The sequence below is a fragment of the Ambystoma mexicanum genome, chromosome 2p (genome assembly GCF_040938575.1).
Source record: "Ambystoma mexicanum isolate Mex_15411 chromosome 2p, UKY_AmexF1_1, whole genome shotgun sequence".
NCBI lineage: Eukaryota > Metazoa > Chordata > Amphibia > Caudata > Ambystomatidae > Ambystoma > Ambystoma mexicanum.
This window is the reverse complement of record NC_090923.1, coordinates 1175236583-1175261348: the sequence shown is the minus strand read 5'-3', so window position 1 is coordinate 1175261348 and position 24766 is coordinate 1175236583. Positions and strand designations below refer to the sequence as shown.

At 44.4% G+C, this 24766-nt stretch overlaps 1 protein-coding gene across 1 annotated transcript in view; it reads left to right on the top strand.

The window, feature by feature from the left end:
- ITIH6 (inter-alpha-trypsin inhibitor heavy chain family member 6) overlaps positions 1-24766 on the top strand; it is a 458640-nt gene that overhangs the window by 233085 nt on the left and 200789 nt on the right. Inside the window, exon 3 of the mRNA XM_069645329.1 lies at positions 6798-6952. Within this exon, the coding sequence (XP_069501430.1) occupies positions 6798-6952 (155 nt within the window). The remainder of the gene's footprint in view (positions 1-6797; positions 6953-24766) is intronic.

Genomic DNA, 24766 nt, shown 5'->3' with positions numbered 1-24766 from the left:
TCAAGAATTTTGGCTCCTCTAGAAAACAAGTTCAGGGCCTGCAGTGGAATGATTTTTTGATGAGCTGGTGCCTAAACTGTGTAAATGATTACCTGAGTAAGGATGTGGCTTGCTATACCTGGACAAATGGATCTGAGTTCTCTACTATGATTTTATTTTTGTTAGCAAGCACTTACTTAATTTTATATCCGATTTTAAAATAATTCCCTCCATGGTTAGTGATCACCGTGTCCTTAAATTGACCCTCTAGGTGCAAACTCTGGCTTTTCCTAATGATGTATATCCACTGATGATGGAGCACAACAGTGCTGCGAATAGAATTAACTGGCCTGGGGACAATATTGAGAAAGTAAATAAGATCTTTTTCCAGGCCTACGACAAAAATGGTTGTGATAAAAAAATCATAATGTACACACATGGGGAATTTAATTGTTATATCAAGGGTGTTATCCTTGGGCCCCAAGGGATTAGGAGACCTAAGAAAGCAGGTCCTACCCACACACACGTTTTTGATCCCACGATGCACCTACTCAAAAAAGAGAGGAATCGTGAGATTTGTAGTTTAGCAAAACTCCTGTTTACTCCTCAATTGGGGGATGCTATTAAAAAAGTAAAAAATAAATGGAAAACCAAAGCGTGTACACTAAAAGAAAAAATCTTGCAGAAGGACGATGAAAGTATATTGGAGGCATTATCCAAAACGAATACGGGAAATTTTTGGACCCTGGTCAACAGAAGAGGAGATACTCAAGCAAGAGAACAAGGAGTGTGTATCTCCTCTGCTGTCTGGGAAGGGCACTTTGGCTCCCTATATTGTCCACCTGCCTCTCACTGGCTGGTACCGGCTGATATTCTCACATGTCAATAGAACATCCCCTTTACAGTGCTGGATATACCAAGACTTATATCAAGATGCTCGTCTTCGCGGGCTCCAGGGCCAAACATGCTCGCTAATGTTGTTTTTAAGGGCAATACGACTCGGTGTGCAAAAATTCTGTTTCTTTTGTTTAAGGACACCGTCATATCCAAGGTTTTCCCAACTAGCTGACACATGTCTTATGTTGTACCCATCTATAAAAAGGGCGATAGGTCTATACCATCTAGATATCTATCGGATGTTGGCCCATTTTTTGGAAGATGCATCCTTTGCCGCTCCTAAAGTGGAGGGTACTAAGATTGTCTGGACCGCTTATGCCGACGATGTACTCCTGTTTGACCTGACCCCCTTAGGCTTGCAACGTGTACTATCTTCTTTTAAGAAATACACTGTGGAAAACTCATAAGTCATTCATCGAACAAAAACGTTCATCATGCGATTAAGCTATAGGAAGAGTGCAATTAGATTTGCTTGGTTCTTAGATCAGGCCAAACTCTCAATATGTCATGCCTTTCGTTATCTTGGCTACCCTATATTTGAGTTTGTAACCAGGGCAAACTTATGTACATATTTAGATAAAAAAAATCACTCCACTGATTTCCCACATGCATAAAATTGATAACAAATATGGGACATTTTCGATGTTACCCTGTTTAAAAGTGTACCGCAGCAAATCTATAGCACAGTTTTGCTATGGGATGGAACTGGTCCCCTCCTGGTTCAGAAGCGAATTATTTAAATATGAGGCCCGCTTGCTAAGGTCTTTGGTCTGGTGCCTCCTGAAGTGTGTCCCACTTGCGGCAATACGCTATGAACTTGGGTTATATTCTTTGTCAAGTATAATTCTCTGGCGTAGAATCCTGGGACGGTGCTTGGCTGCTGGCGAGGATTCGTCTGCGGTTTTGCGGGAATTGGAAAGGGAGGCTCAGGAAACCCTTGCAGAAGTAGGGGTTTCCAAAGAATTACTTATTAAGAACCCCATGAAGGTTAAGTCACTCTTGCAACATGCGGACTGGAACTTGACGGTCAATCTAATTCACAGCAAAAAATTGTATGCACATCTGGTCCACAATAATAAAAAAATGTGCACTACAGAACCTTATCTCATGAAATTCCCCAGCAAAGGGCTTAGACAGGAATTCATGAGATTTCTCTCCAACGTTCTGGCAACTGGCCAAATTATGAGTATAAGGCGAGGTCCGCTTACCGCAACGGCTGAATGCCGATTTTGTAACCTAGATACCAGGGACGTAACTCTGCAACACCTGTTGACTCAATGTGTGGAACTTAGACAAGCATGCATTGAATATTTTCTTAAATATGTGCCTAATCCAGAAAGTGTTATCCTTGAAGCACTCTGGATAGATTTGTTACATGGTTCCAGGGTTAAACTGCAATTGGCAGTGTTACACTTTTTAAAAACTAAATGTGAATTGCAAGGATGAATGCTGGTCACTGATCTAGGTTGCAAATTAGGTGGAGTAATTGGTCTGAGTGCTATTAAAAAGTTGGGGAAAAAAGGGTACTAAGTGGTAAACAATTATGATGACTCGGAATAACTCAATGACAAAGCTGTAAAGTCTTAACAGATATGCAACATGAAAGGTCATGGAGGAAGAAAAGTTATCAGTTATGTAACATTACACTTTTGCCTGTTTTTAGTACTATACAATGTGTATTGGTTTTTATCTATTGAAATTCTATGTATTTTTATTCTGAGATTCCTATTTTTGTAAAGGTTACTGTGTAGCCAAAACAAATTTTTAAAAAAGTAGTGTCCCTGCACCCGCCCCTGTTTTTAGGGTTATTTATTTAACACAAAACTAGCCTCAGTAAGGTACTGAATGCTGTGCAAATAGCCACTGCGTACAGTAGAACAATATTAGCAAACAGGTAGGGAGAGGTGAAAATTACTGATCGCAGATTGACTGCGAGGGAGGTGAAAAATAAGTAGAGATGATAGCATGATCAGGAGTGGATGAGCATCGAGGATAGTGTTACATTCTGGAAAAGGTGTGGTCTTTGAAGAGATGGGACTTGTGCTCTTTTCTGAACCATAAAAATGTAGAAGTAAGCCTGAGGTTGAGGGGTGAGGGTCCATTGAGGAGGGGAGGGTTCGCAGACTGTGGATGTTGATCACGAAAGCCTATCTTTTGGTCTTGTCTCTTTTGGTGTTGGAGTCTTTTTATGCTTTGTCCTCCGGTGTGTTGGTTCCTGACGAAGATAGAATTCAGCTCAGTTCGGTTTCAACTTGCTATATATTCTGTATTGGGATGCTATTGCTCTACCTTTGGGTGCCATCAGTTCTGCTGCGAAGATGAAATTGAGCTAGATCTGTGTGGTGCCTATTCTGGTGTGGATGATATTGAGCAAGATCTGCATGGTGTTAGGATGATACTGAGTAAGATCTGCCTGGTGCCTAGTCTGGTGTGAGGATGATATTGAGCAAGATCTGCATGATGCCTGTTCTGGTGTGAGGATGATATTGAGCTAGATCTGTGTGCTGCCTATTCTGGTGTAAGGGTGATATTAAGCTATATCTGCATGGTGATCATTCTGATTTGAATATGCTACTGGCCTAGATCTGAATGGCGACTACTCTGGTGTGTAGAAGACATTGAGCTAGATCTCTGTCTGAATGACATTGAGCTAGATCTTCACTGTGCCTATTCTGGTGTGAGGAAGATATTGAGCTAGATCTGTGTGGTGTCTATTCTGGTGTGAGGATGATATTGAGCTAGATCTGTGTGGTGTCTATTCTGGTGTGAGGATGATATTGAGCTAGATCAGTGTGCTGCCTATTCTGGTGTAAGGATGATATTAAGCTATATCTGCATGGTGACTATTCTGATTTGAATATGCTACTGGCCTAGATCTGAATGGTGACTACTCTGGTGTGTAGAAGACATTGAGCTAGATCTCTGCAGTGCCTATTCGGGTGTCTGAATGACATTGAGCTAGATCTGCACTGTGCCTATTCTGGTGTGAGGAAGATATTGAGCTAGATCTGTGTGGTGTCTATTCTGGTGTGAGGATGATATTGAGCTAGATCCGTGTGCTGCCTATTCTGGTGTAAGGATGATATTGAGCTAGGTCTGCATGGTGACTATTCTGATGTGAAGATGACATTGAGCTAGATCTGAATGGTAACTACTCTGGTGTGAAGAGGAAGTTGAGCTAGATCTGTGCAGTGCCTATTCTGGCGTCAGAATGGTATTGAGCTAGATTTGCACTGTGCCTATTCTGGTGTGAGGAAGATATTGAGCTAGACCTGTGTGGTGCCTATTCTGGTGTGAAGATGCATTGAGCTAGATGTGCATGGTGCCTATTCTGCTGTGAGTATGATCTTGAGATAGATCTGCACACTGCCTATCCTGACAAGAGGATGATCTTTAGCAAGATCTGCCTGGTACCTATTCTGGTGTGAGGGGGATATTGAGCAAGATCTGTGTGGTTACTATTCTGGTTGAGGATGTTATTGAAGTAGATCAGCATGGTGCCTGTTCTGGTGTCAGAATGACATGGAGCTAAATCTGTGTGGTACCTATTTTGGTGTGTGGATGATATTGAGCTAGATGTGCATGGTAACTATTCTGGTGTGTGGATGATACTGAGCAAGATCTGCGTGGTGTGAGGATGATATTGAGCTAGATCTGCATGCTGCCTATTCTGGCGTGAGGATGATATTGAGCAAGATCAGCCTGGTGCCTAGTGTGGTGTGAGAATGATATTGAGCAAGATCTGCATGATGCCTATTCTTGTGTGAGGAGGATATTGAACTCAATCTGCATGGTGCCTTTTCTGGTGTTAGGATGATATTGAGCTAGATCTGTGTGCTGTCTATTCTGGTGTATGGATGATACTGAGCTAGATCTGCATCGTGCCTATTCTGATGTGAAGATAATATTCGGCTGGATCTGAATGGGACTACTCTAGTGTGAAGAGAACATTGAGCTAGATCTGTGTAGTACCTATTCTGGTGTCAGAATGACATTGAGCTACATCTGCATAGTGACTATTCTGGTGTGAGGATGACATTGGACTAGATCTACATGGTGCCTATTGACGGAGGTAGATCTACGTGGTACCTATTCTGGCATGAAGATGATCTTGAGCAAGAACTGCCTGGAACACATTCTGGTCCAAGGGTGATATCGAGCAAGATCTGCGTGGTGGCTATGTTATCAGTTTTGTAAAGCGTGACATTCGTCGAGAGGCATCTTGGCGCTAGGAAAGTCCAGGTTGGCAAAACAAGGGCCAGAACAGAGACTAGGGATAGAAGGCCTCAAAAGAGCCACGTTTTGAGGGAACGGCAGAATAGTAAATGATCCTGCGTAGACCACAGGGCCTGAGGAAGTGCATTCCAGGGCTTAGCTGTGGCAGCAGAGAAAGCCAGTCCTCCAAACCGAGAGTAACTAAATCTGGGTACTTGGATAAGACACAGACCCTGGGAGCACAAAGGGCGGCAGGGAACATATGGGTGAAATTTACATTGTAAATATTCCCCCCACCCCAAAAAAGGCTTGATGAACTAGACGCAGAGCTTTAAATTGAACTCTCTTTGCTACTGGGAGCCAATGTAGAGAGCGAAGGGCAGGAGAATCTGATTTCTAAAATGAGAATTAGTAGCCAGCCACGCAGCAGAGTTTTGTACAATTTGGAGACGCTTGATCAGATAGTCAGGCTGAGCTAACTACAAGGAATTACAGTAATCAATACCGTTCAGCACCAAAGCAGAAACCACAGAGGTTCGGAGGTGGGATGGAAGAAAACAGAGGATTTTTCAAAGCATCTTCAGCTGGAAGTGACCAAACTGACAAACTGTTCTGACTTGCATGGCCAGAGAGAAAGATGAAGATAGTTTCACACCCACATTTTTAACCATCGGCGCCGGGGCAGGCAGTGAGCCTATAGTGCAAGTCCAAAAAGTCCTAAAGAGAAGGCCACTGAAGGAGGATCCATTACCATCACCTCAGTTTTCTCGCCATTAAGCTTAAGCCAATTGTTGCTAATGCAACAACCCACTGCCTCCAGACACTCTCTCAATTGAGACGCATTGTCATGATCAAGAAGATTAGTTGAACAATAATTTGTGTATCATCAGCATAAGAGTAGCATTGCAGGCCATGGGAGTGGATGAGCACAACCAGTGGCGGAATGTGGATATTAAAATCAGGGACAGGGCAGAGCCCTGAGGGACACCACAAGTCAAAGGAGCTGGTGCAGATCTAAAAGGTGGCAGAGAAAGAGACTGCATGCGATCAGTAAAAAAGGATCAAAACCATGACAGAATTGTCCCTGAAATGCCTGCCCTGATAAATGATTAAGCAGTGTGGAGTCGTCGATGTTATAGAACGCAGCTGATAGATCTAATAAAATCAATGCACCTACTCCCCCCTAATCGGAAAGGCATGCTAATTTCTGTGCCACAGCCTGAACAGAACCCTGACTGGAAGGGATCAAAAAGATGAGTGTCTTCACAGAACTTGCTAAACTGGTGTGAGGGTGATATTGAACTAGCTCTGCTTGGTGGCTATTCTGGTGCAAGGATGATATTGAACTAGATCTGTGTGTTGCCTATTCTGGTGAGAGGATGATATTGAGCTAGATCTGCATCATGCCTTTTCTGATGTGAAGATGCATTGAGCTAGATCTTTTCTGGTGTGAGGAGGAAATTGGGCTAGATCTGCATGGTGCCTATTCTGGTGTGAGGATGATATTGAGCTAGATCTGTGGGGTGCCTGTTCTGGTGTGAGAATGATATTGACCTATATCTGCACGGTGCGTGTTCTGGTGTGAGAAAAGATATTGCTTCAATGATAAATGATATCGCTTCTGTTGACAATATGAATATGACAAATATAGCAAACATCCACAGTCCTGTGGCTGACAATGTCTTGTCTCTCTTTCTTCTCCCCAGCTCAACATTCACAGTTTCCATGTGGAGACCTCCATTGTGTCCCGATATGCCCTCACCAAAGTACAGTGCATCATGGTCAACCCTCACACTGAGGCCAAGGAGGCCGTCTTCGACCTCGACTTACCCAACACAGCTTTTGTCTCCAACTTCACCCTGTGAGTGCTTCGCCATGTGCAGTTCTTCAACCCCTTAAGGTGGATTATCTTTCACTCTGTGTCCTCGTTGAGACCGCTGCTCCTGTAACCCACACCTAAACCATGACCCTGACAATCATTATGTCCATGCCTTCAGAGTCTTACTCCCAGTTCCACACTACGAGATCGCTCTGAATCGGTCACATACCGCATATTCTCAGACATCTGATGGCTGCACACGACCAAGGACCAGAAACCGAGATACACTCTTCACACCTTGCCGAATGAATCTCTCTCCCCTAATTACAGTCCTATTTCATGCAAAGTAACGGGTGGATACCTGGGTGTATATTCAAGGTGGCATGTCACTATGTATGGAGAATATCTTCTAACAAGACAAAACGGTTGAACATAGAGGTAGTAATTTGTCAGGCTTTCCAGCAATTCGGGGGATGCAATACAAGCGTGAGAGCCACGGTGAAAAAACGAAAGAAGCAATACGTAAATATAATTAGGAGGAAGAGGTCAAGTGAATGGAAAGAGGCAGGCAGACGGTGTCACCTCCTTTTAACACAAAAAGAAAACTTTTTTAAAAAGAGAAGCCCACATGGTTTCAGAGATAGGAAGAGAACGTTTCCGCAGGTTGAAAAGGAGGATGACAGGTTGTTTCCTACCCATTATAATGTCATCAGAAAAAAAACACGATTTCTCGATAGGGAACATGAACGAAAGGCTTGGCGGGAAGATGGGGCAAAGGAATGTGAGTAGGTAAGCACAGGTAAAAGCACTTTGAGCATACCTTTAACAAATAAAACATGCAGCAAAAAAAATATCTTTAAACTTATACTTTTAAACTTAAAGTTGTAGCTTGCAAAGAATAGAAAAGCATGTATTTTAATAATCGTCAACTTTTGTTGTGATCCTCAATAAAAGGCGCAGAAGAATATCAGGGGGATGACTGGATACAGAAAACGATGCAGAAAGGGAAAATAAGAGAGAGACAGAAACAGAGCGAGAGTGATACTAGTGAGAGAGACAGAGAAAGGTAGATACACAGAGAGAGAAAGAGAGAGGTGTAACTATATATGATTGTAGTGTACTAAATCCTCTTGAGCCCTTGAAGGGATGGAAACATGTATTAGATCACAAGCGGTCGACATCGAGCCTTCCCCAACTCCAGCCTCCAAGTCACTGACCCTCACAGAACGTTCTCTCCCTGTGGGCTCATAACAGTGTAGAAAGTATACCATTTATGCACAAGTTCTACTGTTTCCTTGAAGAGCAATCAGAGACTGCTGTCATTGGTGTTGGGTACATGTTAGATCTAAGGAGTGATGTTGTGGTGCAGGATACAACAATAATATATATTTATTTTTTTTATTTTTTTTTTACATTTGTAAAGCGCGCTGCAGCCCTAAGGCATAGAGGCGCTGATAAGTGGTACATAAGAAGGCTTGATTAAGGGTTACAAAAAAGCCACCCCAGAGGAGTTCTTAGAATATACATACAGAGTTACAGATACATAGGTCCAGGGTAGCGAAACAAAGAACAGGCACATTATTTGAAGAGACTAGTCTTGATGGCCTTGCGAAAGGCAGTGTGAGAGTCGAGTCGTCTGATGTGCGGTGGAAGGGAGTTCCAGAGGGTGGATGCCATGGTGGGAAAGCTTGTGCCACCAGCACGCACTCTGCGGGTTTTTGGCACAGTTAGTAAATTGGAATAGGCCTCTCTGGAGGGCCTGGAAGCACAGATATACATAAGTACATAAAGATAAAGAGAGAGGAGTGGGAGACGGGAGTAGAGCAAGTGTGTAACAAAGCCGAGCGGTAGAAAAGGAGAAAGATTAGGCAATACATATGGGTAGGAAGATGAACAGTGTCCGAGAAAACAGGCAAAAGCATCAGTCGGGTGATGGCAAACAGAGGAAATTTATTCATTGGCTTGCAAGTCAAGGAAAAACAGCACCTTGCACCGAATGGGACCACACCTGACCCGCCCTCCACACCCCTTACCTTTATAGAATACTGGTCACCTGACCCGAGAAGATTAGAGAATCTCACGGCTTTGCCCTGCGATATATTTATCCTGCCAAAACAGTAACCCCATTCATAAATTACCAATACCTTTTCAATTTTTATTTCTGGTTATGACGCAATTTGACTTTTTCCGGTCAGTTGATACCAACCAATGGGCCTCAGTTCTCTGCCCCCAGAAAATATCTTGCGTGTCAGTCTTGGCCGAGGGGCATTAGACCTCCACCCACATGACGAATTCCAATCGCTTTTGAGCACCTTATTGTTCTTATCAGTCCAGTCTGGATCTGTCTGCTGTGCACAGGCCACCTTCCTTGGCACGGTTACTCCGGCTATATCGGCACCTGTAGGCCTTTTTGATTTTGATTTAGCATTCATAGAGCTCATACCCCGTAGGGTCCAAGCAGAAACTGCATCTAGGCGCAGATGTTAAATTCTGATTCATCATAACACACTTCGAGCCATCACTTCCTACTTAGGTTAGTTGCTAAAAAATTACATAAAAAGGTGAGTTTCAGAGTGCATGCCTGAATGAGACCATGGTCCAAACAAATGTTGGTCAATATGGGATGGGGTGGCCTAATGAAAGCCTGTGACAGGAGAACACATCTAATGAACATAGTGAAATTAAATCATTAGGGCTTGGACAGATTTATCCAATTCATGATTGGAAAAGTCCATCTGAAAAAAGAAACTTTGCCGGCCCTCGTACTTTTTATTAAAACAAACTCTCCCACAAGAGAAATACAGAGAGACGTGTAATTTACCAGAGAAGATGAGGAAGAGGAGAACGAGAGAAACAGCCAAAAAGAACCCTCAGGGAATGATTCAAACATAGCAGGTGTGTTGATCTATGAAAAAGAGTGAGACTTAATGAAACACTGAGAGACTGAAATACTTTGGTTAAGTCAAACATGGCACGGGTTAGCAGATTTAAAAGGAGAGGGCAGGCGAGAGAAATAAAGTCAGAGTGACATTGAGAGGGGGAGAGACAGAAAGAAAGAAAGAGGTAGACAGAAAGGGACGGATAGGGAGCTAGATGAAGCGACTCAATCATGTCAAGTGTGGATGAGACCATTTGGAAAGCGTAAGGTAAAGTAGAAGGTTGTACATGGTCCATTAGACAATTTATGGGTAAAGTTGGCGCTCTATCAATCCTTCCCCTGTTGAAAGTCTACAGCAGAGCACCCTGTGTGTGAATTCTATAGGGGAGAGTGTGTGCTATGTGCCTGTAGAAGGTGTCCTGGGTTTCTGAGTTGCCCTGACTGTCTGAGTGCATGACACCCCGCCCCCAATGCGCGCTTTCCTTCTCTTAGTGCAGGAAGAGCAGCCCTGGCCAAAACCCCAACCTCCAAAGCCCCCCCCAAATATCACCCACACCCCATGGGCACCCAAAAGTCAAGGAAAGGCACAGACTAAGGCCACCTCAGGTCCCTCCTAGCATCACCCAGACTCCAAACCCTGACACATCACTATAGGGCCCAAAGCTCCCTGCCGGCACCCAACCCGGCCCTAGCCCTATTCCCCTCTTCACCCATTGCCTCTGATCCTCCTCCACCCCCCACGTCTGCTCCTCACACCCTCCATTGCCCACCCCTTTGCCCCTACCCACCTCGACCAACCGCTTTCCCCTAACGCACTCCCCTGGACACACCCTCCCCCAAACCCTAGCCACCCCCCCTCCACCAGAGCATACAGATTGGAAATCAGAAAACCAAGAAAGCATCCTATGGGAACAGAATTGTAAACTCTCGCAACCCGAGCAAGGAACTGCATAGAATCATTTCCAAATTAAACTCCCCGGCATGCTCTAAATCTCCCAATCCCTTTGTGACAACTTGTCAGAACACTTCCACAATGTTGCTATCGACAGACACTCCGCCATCATCTCTAAATTGAAACACCTGCCCCAGCCCCTGCCCCTAGCCCAACACTTGTGTATAGGCGCGTTATAAATGCCATATCATATCATAACCCCCGTTGAAACCCCCTTCAATACAAGCCTTCACCTCTTTCTCTCCAATCTCACACAAGGAGTTCCTCTTGGTCCTAGCACAAAGCCGCCCATCAGGCTCCCCTGAGGAACCCTGTCCGCCCACCCTCTACAAAAACATCCTAGCCTCAACCTGTGCAGGCAGTATCGCACGCTCAATCCTCAACCATTCCCTAACATCGGGAACCTTCCCAGAACTTCCCAGAAGCCCTAAACACCTCCTACATCAAACCCCTCCTATTAAAACCTAAACTCGACTCACTCGTCCTTCAGAACTACAGGCCAATCCCCAACACCCGCTTAATAGCCAAACTCATGGACCTCACAGCACACAAGCAGCTTGGCCTTTTCATTGAAGCCAACAAACTCCAGGACCCTTCACAATCTGGCTACAGACCGTTCTGAGGAACAGAATCCACCCTAGTGTCCGTTTGAGATGGCCTAAAAAGAACAGCTGATGCAGAAGGCTGCGCTGTACTCATCCTTCTTGACCTTGCTGCCTTCGATACCATCAATCACACCATCCTCCTAGACAGGCTACACTCATTAGGAATCAAAGACACTGGGCCTCATTACGAGTAGGGCGGTAAGGGATACCGGGCACCGGTGAGGAGACCGGTGCCGGTAATCCCTTACCGCCCTACTACGAGGTCCCTCAGCGGGTCCCTTCCTTAACACCTGGTCTGACCAGGCGTTATGGACGGGACCCGTTAAGGGACTTCAGAGCTAATAACGGTACCGCAATTTGCGGTACCGTTATTAGCGCCTTCTCCATTCCCATTGAGCCCTATGGCGGCTCAAATGGGAATGGGGAATGGCTTTTTCAATGGGGACTTACCGGTCCCGCAAAGGTCGGACTACACCGGTAAGTCCCCATTGAACCATACCAGTGCCGGACCCATTATTGGAGGCAATCATGGCGCAAATAGCACCATGACTAACTCCAATCTCGGAATGAGGCCCACTGCCCTTTGTTGGATCTCCTCTTTCATCTCTAATCGCTCACAAATCATGTACCTCCACCCGTTCACCTCCACCTCAAGACCAATAACAAAAAGAGTCCCACAAGGAGCATCCCTATCTCCCATGCTCGGGCAACATCTATCTAAACCGTCTGCCCACACTCATCCGCTTCCACAATCCTACCTGCTACAACTACGCAGACGACACCCAGATCATCCTTAAAATCCCTAAATCACCATGCTCCAACCGTCTAGATCTGTCATCATGCCTCTCGCTTATTGACTACTGGATGACGACCAACCACTACATACTCAATCCTGGGAAAACTGAAATCCTAGTCTGTGAGAAAACCGCGCTCCTCCACAAACCTATTCCCTGGCCGCAATCCCTTGGTCCCCCAACAGCTTCCTCCACCTCGGTGAAAAACCACAGATGCACACTGGATACAGATTTTTCCCTCTACCAACACACCAACTCTGTATCCAGAACCCATTTCTTCCATCTGTGCATCGTCAGGTGTATCTTCCCTTACCTCACCTATCCTCACTGTTTCTCTGCCATTATATACATCATCCTCTCCCGCTTAGACTATGCAAACTGCCTTTACTGAGGCACACAAGCGTTTCATCTAATGAAACTGCAAAAGAATCAAAAACGCTGCAGCCCATCTGCTCATTAACCTACCTCCCAGAGAACACATCAACCCTACACTGAGTCCTCCATTGGCTCCCTATTGGTCAACGCACTACCTTCAAAGCCATGTGCATCACCCACCGGGCCATCCACAACACCTGCCTGGAATTCCTTCAAGACAAAGTCACTCGCTACCACCCCTCAAGGACTCTCAGATCTTGCACATCATCTCTCATAGTTGTCCCACATTACAACTCCTCCAGACTGGGCAGATCCATCCAAGCGCCAATCATCTGGAACTCCCTACCCCTGCACATGTGCAAAATTGACAATCACCTGGCATTCAGAAAGGCCCTCAAAACTTGGCTTTTTCCTCCCTCCTCTTGAAATCCTCTCGCACTCTACACAACAACATTCCTACCCACCAATACTCCACGGATGCCGGCCGGCTGTGTTTGCAGCGGCACGCCATGAACAACTATTGTCATCCCCAAACACAACAATACTCCTGCCCACCAATACCCCACGGATGCTGGCAGCATTTACAGAGGCACACCGTAACAAACTATCATCCTCCCCTCACCCCCTGCCCACACCCGTCCCTCCGGGCTCCTCTCCCACTGCTCAGACATTCGTTCCATGGAGACCACGAATAGCGAGACCAGTCAATCCAGTGGACCAAGAAAAAGAACAACGCAGTCGAACTCCATCCAAGCGTACCATACGTATACCTTACACCACATCTGTGGACACAGGCCACAGACACAGCCACCCTTCCATGCACCCTAGAATGCAGCTATGGCTATGCTATTCCGCTCTAGCAGCACACATAGCCATCAACACTGAAGCCCCTGACTTACCTCAACACCTCTGCCATTAGCATACAGCGACAACCAACGACATTATTTTGGACTACTTGGGCACACATCATATCTTCAGCACTAGCACTCTATCGTAAACCACCAAGAGCACCTAACCTGGCAAAAATGCACAGGTGCATCTTTTGATTTAAACTCTTAAAACCTCCTACACATGAACTACGGTCACCAACGCCGTTCCGACCGCAAAGTGCATTGAGGCCATACAAATGGGGAAAGGGCACTATATAAATGACGAATACAATACAATACAAATGCTGGGCGTGTCTGCATGACTATGTATATGCTTAATGATTACACACATTTTAATGTTAGGTTGAGTGTTGTGAAAAATCAAATGAGCAGCAAGCCCAGTGTGCATATGTGTAGTTAGTGCTTTAAGCATACAACCCTTTTACCACAGACATATTTGTCAAATAAAAGGATCTGTATTCATTCTTATTTTCCCAAAATTCTCTTTGGTTTCATGCGAAGCAACGAGGATCTCTAATTTTGCTATTGAACCCCTTTCCCTACAAGTCTACAATTGCATATTTCGAAAGAGTACAATGGAAGTGTACCGGATTGCCAAATATAACCCCTTTTCAGAAAATAAGTAATGTGGGTATCCCACGTTTTGATAATGTTCTTTGCTCAACAATTCAAGTGTAATATTCTTGTTATGATTACAATATGTACTAAAAGTAAGTATTCGTAATTAACATTTTTAAAATGTCCGTTTACTATTTTAAAACAAAGAAATGCTTTTCTTTCATAGCTAATTTTTGTCTATCAAAATGTCATTCCTTCTTGTAAAGGGTTGTGCATAGATTAAATCCAATGATCTGATTCCATGATTAAGAAAACATCGAAAATAACAAACACAATCGCATACACTTCTCCTGGTCCTCTGGTCCCTTACAAAGTCTGTCAGAACCCCAGCACACTACACAGAGCTTATCAGCATTGCCCTTACCACTGTACCAACAATGCACTCTCAATGTGATGGTGATATGCCTGCAGACACGTTTTGACAATGTATGTCACTGAATACCAGGATGGTCCCCCCCCCCCCCTGCTGAGGAGGCCCCTGTCACGGCTGCTCGCATTCTACTTTTAGTCCTAAAAAAGACCCATCTGCCCTTTCAAGATATTGGTGTTTTGCATCTGGGTGTGCTGCTTTCAGTGGCTCTAGCAAACATGCACCTGGCAACACAACTCTCACCAAAAAAGTGAGAAACAGAGGCATAAATTGGGCGAGAGAGGGGGGAGAGAGAGAGAGAGAGATGCAGAAGTAAAGAATTAGAGTTGAGAGAGAGCTAGATTATAGCAATCACCCCTGAGTCGGGGTTCGTACATGGCTGGTTACGGCCTGCCAGACCAAGCCAGGCAAGAGCAAAGAGAAGTCCTCTGCAAGGGCAGAGGGCCATTGCTGGCTGTGTATGCATCCCCCAATGATGGGGTGAGAGCTATTCGTACTCCAGAGTTTTCCCAGGGTGCAAATAGTTTAATTTTCTTTTTGGGAGATGTGCTCAGTGCAAGCACAATCTCCCAAAGAAAAAATAACCAGCATGGCACCGGCATGGGAAAAGGGACTTAGCCGGGAGTATCGTCGTAATAGGAGCACAAAGCACCGGTGCAGCAAATAAGTGGGGAGGGAGTGAGGGGAGGTGGGGAACAGGTTTGGAAGTCAATCGGGGGATGAAATCATGAGGAGGCGGTGCACAGTGTATTCTTGCCCGCTCTTCCAGCCACCTGACTGGCTGAGTGCCCTTCCCCAGGAGCAAATGGAATATGATACATTGAGTATAGCCAGTATGTGTATATTTCTTTTTCGTATCCTTCTTTGCAAAGGCTCCGACACAATTACATTAAGGCATGTAAAGAAAAAAGACATATTTTTATTGTATCTTGGGTATTATATGCAGTGACTCTAGTGTTCTCATTTTTTTACTACCATTGTTGATATTGGAACTATTCTTGATCTTCAACGCCACTCCTTGTGAATGTGAGGATTTATATTTGTATGGTATTTAAGAAACCAGATGACAGACTTGGTGAGGACAAGGATTTTGATTGTGAAATTAAATAGTGAGAAATAATTCACTACAGACAACCCAGAATTACAGAACCAGCGACCTGAATGCAGCGTTATACAAGAGGTCTACATACATATACCACCCAAAATTAATTAAACTTGAAAATATAAGGACAAACATGAATTATGAAAAAAAGGACATTGCCTGAGAACATCCACTAATTTTGATCAAATCGGGGTTCAGACCCTCACTATTTGACATCTGGACATGCATCATGCAAACTGCTGTGCAGAGCCACTTCACACACGAGGAGCATGAAGTATAGGACCCATCAGTTTGGATTCCTTCATTTGCTGGACCGAAGTCACCATTTGAATGAGAAAAATCACTCAGATTGAACAGAGATCAAATGAAAATAGTAATCGTAGATTTTGCAAGATCACCTTTGGTTAGGTCAGGAAAGGTGCGAGTTGCCTCTGGTTAATGCCATGCTACGGACGCCCTGTAAATCAGGGGTGCATTCTCAGCATCCACTTCAACCACAGTCTTAACATGCATGCACAGGTTGCAGCGGGACAATCATACGTCTGGGTCTTCTCTTGCCATTTGTGTACCCAACATAGCTAATCCCTTCCTTGTGTCAAGGCACCTTAACTACATGTAGACACTATATGCATCTTTCCCTGAGTGTCTGACACAAAAACTGCAGAACACTGATGCAAATATTCTGCTTCGTGTTTCGCACTTGGAGTATATCACTCCCACTCTGTACAACCTGCTGTATCTACCAACTGTTTTCCATGGAGGTTGGCCATAATGGACTTTAGGGTTTTGCAGGACGATGTCACACTTTATCCTCATCTCAATTTACATCACAATAATGCATTACTGACCAGACCTAGTTATGAGTAGATGAACCTAGAGCAGTGGTCTTCAACATTCGACTCGCAAGATGTTTTAGACTAGAAATTCTATCTGCCCTATCCGGCATAATCAATGGTGAGTGATCATGCGAGTCATAGTCCAGAACATCTGGAGAGCAGCAGGTTGCTAGAAAATGAGTGGACTGCTTATAGGGATGTCAGGCACCACCATGATCACAGGCAGAACCGTGTTAGCTGCACACCATGAGGCTTCCATAACCGGAGACTTCATGTCCCATCATCTTTTCACGGAAAGCATGAATAGCGCTGCTCACAGGTGCCTTTCTCTAAGCTTGTGGTGCTTCTGAGGGTTTCCAATTGATTGGCTCTGTGCGGTCTGCATGCTCGGATCTGGTGCTCAGCACTGCCTTCTTTCCTGGCTACCTGGATACTGACCTGCGCTCATTCCTTCTGACCCAGGACTGCCGATTCCTCTTTCTCCTGAACCTCTTCTACTCTATGAACTGTTGGCTTACCCACACCACAGAACCTAACTGGCATTTGGATGTTGCATCCTTGTTTCATCGGACCCTTATGTATGGCACCAAATTGTTTGGACTCTATTCAGGACCAGGATCTTACAAATCGCCAGACTCATTGGACTCTCCTTCCATCACACCTACACAATAGATCGACAGCTACTGATTACCACATACTCAACAATATATATATATATATATATATATATATATATATATATATATATATATATATATATATACATTTAACCTCTGTCCCCTAATCACCTTTCTTGTTTCTTCCTCTAGGGTCCTGAGTGGTACAGCTCCTGAAGGTTTCTCCCTTCACAGGGGTTACCACCTCCCCTCTGGGTTATTCTGTTGTAACCCTGAGGGGTGTTAGTGCACTGTGGGTTTGTGGGGGTCACGCCTAACACCGGACCTGACAACGGAGCCTCCTTCCCTACTGTTCCACTCTCTCCATTGAATAAATATCTGCCATCAAACAGGAACTACACAAAACATATTAAAAACATATTGCAATGAGTGTCCATCCTCTTGTATTCTAACATTCCATTACATGTAACTTTACAGGAACTAAGAAGCAAAGGGGGTACCTGGTCGTAGGGTTTAATACGTGAATAATCCCTCTGCTTACACCACCTTTTTACACATTGATGTCAGTATCTCTAACATGTTTCTGCCCCTTGCCGTGTTCTGGAGAATTCCTCAGGGATATCTTTGACATGAGGCAGCAGGACACCATCACCTTCACTCTGGTCAATGCAAATCCACCAGACATTAATTTGCCTTGTACATATACCCTCTACCCCTCACTCACATTCTCCATGTGGGGAGTATTTCACACAATCCAAGAATTTCTGCCTCAATGCGGTGCTACTAACCTATACCCTTTATTTCAAGAAGTCTCCACCTAATGCAGTTTATTCAATAGGTTTTCCCAAACTGTATCTACATATTAAAACTGGACTGGTTTGGCTGCAAATTCCATGTCCTCCTGTTCCTTCTGTAGCAAAGAGGCACATTGTTTGTAATTATACAGGTGTCCCTCATGTCACACCTTCCACATGTACCTCTTTTACCTAGTAACATACTCCCTCAGTAACTTAATGAACATATGCTTAGCCTCCCAGGCCGCCATAACTGAGCTCTTTACTGTTGGATTTTTTATATATTTGCGCACTCACTGCCAAGGTCGACTCAAAGCTAATGGGCAGCAATAATTGACTATGTGTGTGCAATGCCAGTAGCCATCTTACAAGGGAGGCTGCTGTTTCTTTTTAGTCTATGGGGATAATTCCCTCTCTGCGGTTATCTGACCCTGCAGAGTGTATCATACGACAAGGATACATCCTCTCAGCAATAGGATATAGAAAGTATTCAACCTATCGCCCACATGGGTTGTTTCACTCTAGTAGATGGTGGCTACGTGCTATGCAGTGTGCACGCCCACTTGCCATTTTAGAGTGCATACATCCTCATTACTCAATTTCAGCATGCAAAATTGAATGCTCAGTTCGGGCTAGTATCCAGTACTAGCACCAAAATGTTAAAAACTCAGTTTTAGAAAACTCTCATGATCAGGGCTTTAAGTGGGCTGTGGCCTCTTGATGCCGAGCAGTAGCAGGATTTCAAACTCAGCCTCGAGACCAAGATTACCCCCTTGTCTCTCAACCATGGACCAATTCACTACTCTTGCCCGGAGGAGCTGATGCCTCTGCCACAATAGGGATGAACCATGAATAGGAAGTGAAATGCAAAAAGCGGCCTACTCGACACATTAGCACCTCATTCATAACAGCAGAATGTTACTAGAACAGGCGTCTGCAACCTTTGGCTCTTTCGATGTTTCAGACTACATCTCCCAATATCCCTTGCCAGCATAGTCCATTGTGAGGGATCATACGCGTTGTAGTTCAAAACATCTGTAGAGCTACATGTTGCAGACCCGTGTGCTAGAAGGAACCCTTTGTTTTGATTAATGACACCTTCTACCTAAGAAAAGCCATTTTCAAACTAGTGTTTTCTTTTGTCTGCAGTAAATCGTACATGTATTCATTTTAAGGAGGGTGGGGTGGAATAGCGAGAGTTAGGCAACAGCTCGTCAGCCCCTATCCGGAGCTAAGGTGGCAAAACAAAGCTGACAGCAGGTCTAGAATCACAATGGCAAGAGAAAAGAGTCATGAGCCAGGGTAGCAGACAAGACTATGGGTACAGGAAGGAGAGCTCTGAGGGAGAGGCCCAAAGCAGGGTGACAAAGATCCCAGTCACAGCCATATAACAGACATGAAGATCACAGCAAGAGCCAGTAGACTCTTTTTGTCAAAGAGGTACGGTCTATGCCTAATAGCAACGGACAGGCTAGCCCTCTCCCCCCCACCTCCCCCCCGACCCAACAGGGAACCGATCCAAACAGGGGAGGAAACCCCCCGGGGAATAAAACCAAGGACTGAATCAGGAATAGGAGAGAGGCAAAGGAGCTGATCACGAGGACCAAGAAGCAGAGACAAGGAGGAGGAACTGAAGTGAAGAAGAGCAGGAAAGGGGGCAGAAAACCAAAGAATCAAGAGGAAACCGGAATTGGAGCGTCTTGCCAACAGAATCGTTGCAACGCATCTGCTCTTCAGCCTTTCGAGCAAATAAGCATTCTCAGCTGGTCTACGTAGCAGATGCCGCCATCTTGGAGGAACACTAGACCATTACTGGCGTTTTCGTTATAGTGCATAATGGGAACCTAGCTAGTCATTGTCATGGCCCTATGGCATCGATGCCATGGGGCCATGACAATGAGCCCTGCAAGTTGTTCATTTATGCACTCACCAAGTTATTCTCATTTACTTGGCAACACTAAGTGCTCATCATATTTCAAACCATCTAGCTCCCTGATAACTGTACTCAAAGTAGGACTGTTACTGGTGATTTTCCATCTGAAATTGCTGTCCATATGACCAAGGAGATGGAAGAGTAGTGGCTACCGACACTCACTGCAGAATGCAGGCTGGGGTTAGTTAGGAAAGATAAGCAAGACTGACACTGCTCTAGCACCTTCTGTTGGACAAACCCAAGCTTTAAAGGGGCAAACCTTGGCCACATACCATTGTTAACTCAAATGTTGACTGGGGGACCAAACTCTTAGGCTGAATTTGATCCCACGACCAGACAGCACTTCGCAGGGACCACAAGGGTGAAGCTTGGCATCCTTAGCAATCTTGCTATTGCCTAGGATTGTTCTTACCTTTCTAGGGACACAGTGTGGGAGCGGGGGGGGGGGGGCGGCTGAGATGCTTTATATCTCTTGAAATGCCCCCCTCCTCAATGGCTTTGCATTGGGCAAAAAGTCCTTCTCACCTTAGTGCTATGCTGGCTTGGCCCAGGACAGTGGTGTCCAGGTCAATACTTATGTGGCTCATCCTTGTGAACCCCAGGGATGTTATTTGCTGCTCCTTTCAATGGAACTCAACTTAAGACCATGAAATCCCTATTGGGCATGTTGCGTTTGCCCTACACTAACTAACTTCAGTACTTATTCTGCACCAGCTGAATGGGCCCTCCTGGGCTACTCACCTCACTCCTCAGGAAAAATGTGGGACTCCTTAAAGATTACCGGCTAGGGCTGGACTTCAGAAGTTGTAGTATATGGTGCTGGGTGCCTTATAATTATAAGGCCTATGTATTGATATGTGCTTAACATTTGTTCTCCCTACTTCTGTGAATGCATTTATTAAGTGGCTGCTTGAGATTCTAAAGTAGTAGGTAACCCATAGTGGGTCACCTAACTGAGTTTTATATGTGTACTGTTATGTGTACCTACTGTGAAATAGCTAAAGTGTGTCCTAGCGTAGTATTGTAATAAATGAGTGTTATTTGTATAACTTAACTATGTGGGTCTTTTCCTGATCAGTATTAACTGTACTACACAGTAGTGCCCATTCCTCCTTAGTTCATCTTAGCTGTTTGGCCTATGCTACTTAAGAGTTGCTTTGCTCAAGTGCGGTTGTGAATAAAATTGCTAACCTGGGTTGGCTTTTCCAAGTCCTGTCCCAGACAGTGACTTTCAAGGACCCTGCTAACAGGTCCCAGTTGAATGGCAAGGACACTCCTACTGAAACAATGATGGACAAAGTCTCATGCAGTTGTATGAGCCGTATCACAGGAAGGGTTTGGAGCAAAGATAGTTGTGCTTGTTTGTTTGTTTGTTTGTTTGTTTCTTTATTTATAAAGTGCACCAGACCTGGAGGTAACAGGGTGCAGCAGATAAGTATATGCAAGGCTTACAGGGTTACAAGTAGTTCCCAAAATAAACACATATGTGCAGGTGAGATTTCTTACAGTCATAGAATAGGTAAAAAGGACGTGTAAAGGTTCAGCTTATATACAGTTCATAAATATACAGTAAAGTTCCAATAAATGATTACAGGATAGAGGTGAAGTGTAATATGTGAACAGAACTACCTAATCAATAGTAAAATTGAGATGGGTGATGTAACTCTTTCTGAAGTGTAAGTAATGTTGGTCAGCTCTTAGCTCATGAGGCAGGGAGTTTCAGAGCTTGGCAACCTTCACCGGGAAACTGTTGCCACCAATCTTAGACTGAATCTTGGTACCACAAGGCAATTAGTATTACCAGTTCTAGTAGGTCTACTAGAGATTCTTCTTGTCAGTTTGTCCATAAGGTAACTAGGTGCAGCATTATTTAGAGCTTTGTGAGCCAAAAAGGCCATTTTTAACTGTATTTTATTATGGGTGGAAAGCCATTTGTATTGAAGTCTGGTTGAGGCAATGTGGAGTCTTTTTTTCATGCCCAGTGCAGCTCTTAGAGCATTATTTTGCAGGATTTGTAATCTCTGGATGGTTGTTTTGTTGGCACCACTGTAGAGGGCATTGCAGTAGTCTAACCTGGAGGAAATTAATGCTCTGGCTAGAGTAATGCAGCTTTCGTTAGAAAGAAAGGGCTTGCCAGCTCTGATAAGCTTGCATGTGTAGGCAGTGGTCGAGGCTAAGGATTTGACTTGTTTATCGAAAGACATGGTAGACTCGAGGTAGAAACCGAGAGTTTTTACCTCCTTGGGGACCTTGATGATATTTCCGTCAATGGTAAATGAGGAGTATTTATGACCTAATTTGTTAATGTTAGACTGAGTACCCAGAATTATCAACTCTGTTTTGCCATCATTCAGGTATAGATTGTGTGTGGCCATCCATGCCTGAATGATGAGGTATACCCTGTTCACCAGTGCCGAGTCCTCACCATGATCCCCAGAAAGCGGGAGGAGAATCTGTGTATCATCTGCATAGTTAGTGTAGGTGATACCCAGAAGGTCCAGATCATCAAACAATGCTATACCGTCATTTCATCGCCGCACTTTTCATCGCAGGGTTTTTTGCCCTGATTTTTTTTCGTAAAAAAAAACATTGGTTTTTTTGGGGGGGTACATTTTTTAAAAAATGGGTTTGGGTGTTCGGATGTAAAAAAAAGAAAATAAAGAAAGGGGGTTTGGAGGGCTTACCCCCCCCCCCCCAAAAAAAAAAAATTCAATGTTTTTTTTCGAACAAAAAAATCACGGCAAAAAACCCTGCGATTAAAAGTGCGGCGATGAAATCACGTAGAACCCAAACAATGGCTTGGTGAAGATATTGTAAAGAGTTGGGGAGATGCATGAGTGCTGAGGAACCCCACATCGGATAGGTGAGGGGTCTGCCACTGCCGATGGGGAGAACACCCTCATAGTTCTCTCGCTCAGGAAGGAATCTATCCATTTGATAGCCTCAGTGGAGAATAGGGTAGCTGAGTGCAAGTGTCTGCATAGGACCTTGTGATAAACTAAATCAAATGCAGCTGAGAGATCAAGTAGGAGGAGTAAAGCTGTCTTCCCTTTATCTCTCAGCTCATCTATCTGTGTTTTCAAATCAATCAAGTCAGTTTCTGTCCCGTGTAACGGGTGGAAGCCAGATTGTCTGACCCCTAGGAGTTTATGTAACTCCAGGTGTTTTTGAATCTGTTTATAGGCAACTTTGTCCAGTATTTTCAATAGAAATGGTACCGTCGTGATAGGGCGGTAGTTGGGGGCAATAAGTGGATTTAAAGTTTGCTCCTTTAAAAGTGGGAGAACCCAGGATTGTTTTAAATTGGTAGGGATGGTGCCCGTAGAGAAAGAAGCATTGACCAGTTTCGAGATAAACGGCGAGAGGTCTCTGGCAGCATCGTTTATGATCTGCGCTGAACAGATATGTCCTTTACAGTTAGGTGGCTTAAGGGATAAGATGATTTTTTCTACCTCAAGGGCAGATGTTTTAGTAAAATAGAATCTGTTAGTCTGAGCAGTTGGTGTGTCACTAAGTCAAATGAGGTAAGTTTAGAGAGTCCTTTTTTAATTGTATTTTCTCTTGAAGGGTGTTGATTTTGTTGGCCAGTGCCTGTTGAATATCAGAGCACCATAATTTGTTTTTGTTGCATATATCGGGTTTTGAGATTGGGGACTCAAGTTCTTTTAAAATTGTAAATAATTCCTTCATACTGGAATTAGATTTGGCTATTCGTTCATTATAGGAATTCTTTTTTGCCAGGCACACTTCTTTTTTATAGTGCGCTGAGGTAGTTGTTAGTTTGTTTTTATTCTCATTAGAAGGGCATAATCTCCAGAAACTTTCACACTTTCTCTTCAGTAGGCGGAGGTCCTTGAGTTATGTAGTGAACCATTTGTTGAGGTGTGCTTTGGCTTTACTTGCTCTAAGTTTGAGTGGAGCGATTTTATCCACTGTAGTAAGCATGATTTTGTTGTATTCATGCACCATGGTACTTGGGTCTAGATTGTCGGGCAAGGCATTTAAGGTGGGTAGGATGCAGAGACCACCATGTCTGCAGTGATGTTTTTTAAATTTCTAGTTAGGCAAGGTGGGGCCTTAGATAAAGTCAGCTGTAGAGGTCTGGTGGTAGATAGTGAGAAGGTCACTAGCGAATGGTCAGTCCAGATTTGGGGTGTGATATCAGTAATGGTACTTATACAGTTGTAGTCGGCTATCCAATCTAAAATTCTACCCTTTATATGAGTAGGTTTGTTGACTTTTTGCGATAGGCCGAGTGCATTAAGGGTATTAGCTATTTCTAAAGCATGCTTGTTCGTAGGATCGTTAAATCCTAGATTAAAATCACATAGCAACAGTAGTTGGGATGATGGTTTAAGGTTAGTGGCAAGTATACCATGCAAGTCTTCCTCAAATATCCCAAGGGGCCCTGGAGGTCTATAAATCAGGTGCATAGTTAGTGATTGGTAGTTATTTAGAGGGGGTTTTACTGTGAGATTTTCGCGTGATTGCAAGGTTGATTGTGGGACTGGTCTCAAAGCTAGGCTCTCTCTAGATATGATAGCGATTCCTCCACCTCGGGTACCATCTCTATCTTGTCTGGAGATGGTATAACCGTTTGATATAGCTAGCAGTAGTGCAGGTCCTGCGGCATTGTGTAGCCAGGACTCTGTTATGGCAAGGAAGTCCAGGTTTCCTTCTGTGATTAAATCAGCTATGTCAATGGCATGGGCCACAAAGGATCTCGCGTTTAAGAGTGCACCCTTGAGGGGGAGAGCCTCAGTTTTGACTGAGATCTGGAATGGGTTGGGACTGCTAGTGACCCTGGGCATTGGGTTAGCTGTCCTAGTCTGATTTGCATTGGCGCAGGGATCAGATGTGGTGGTAGGCTGGTTGGTAATATTATAGTTCCTATTAAGGTGGCAGATTGTTCTCTTATTTGTTGGTAGTCAGGATCTTGCAAGTGGTTCGTGCACTTTGGAGGGTCTGGCACAGAGTTTGGTGTTTCTGTCGGTTGTAGTACATGGGATGGTATTGTGATTACCTAGTCTCATACCATGTGGGTATTGAGACAGGGCAGGGCACGAGTTCTGTGAGCTCATATTTTGTTGAC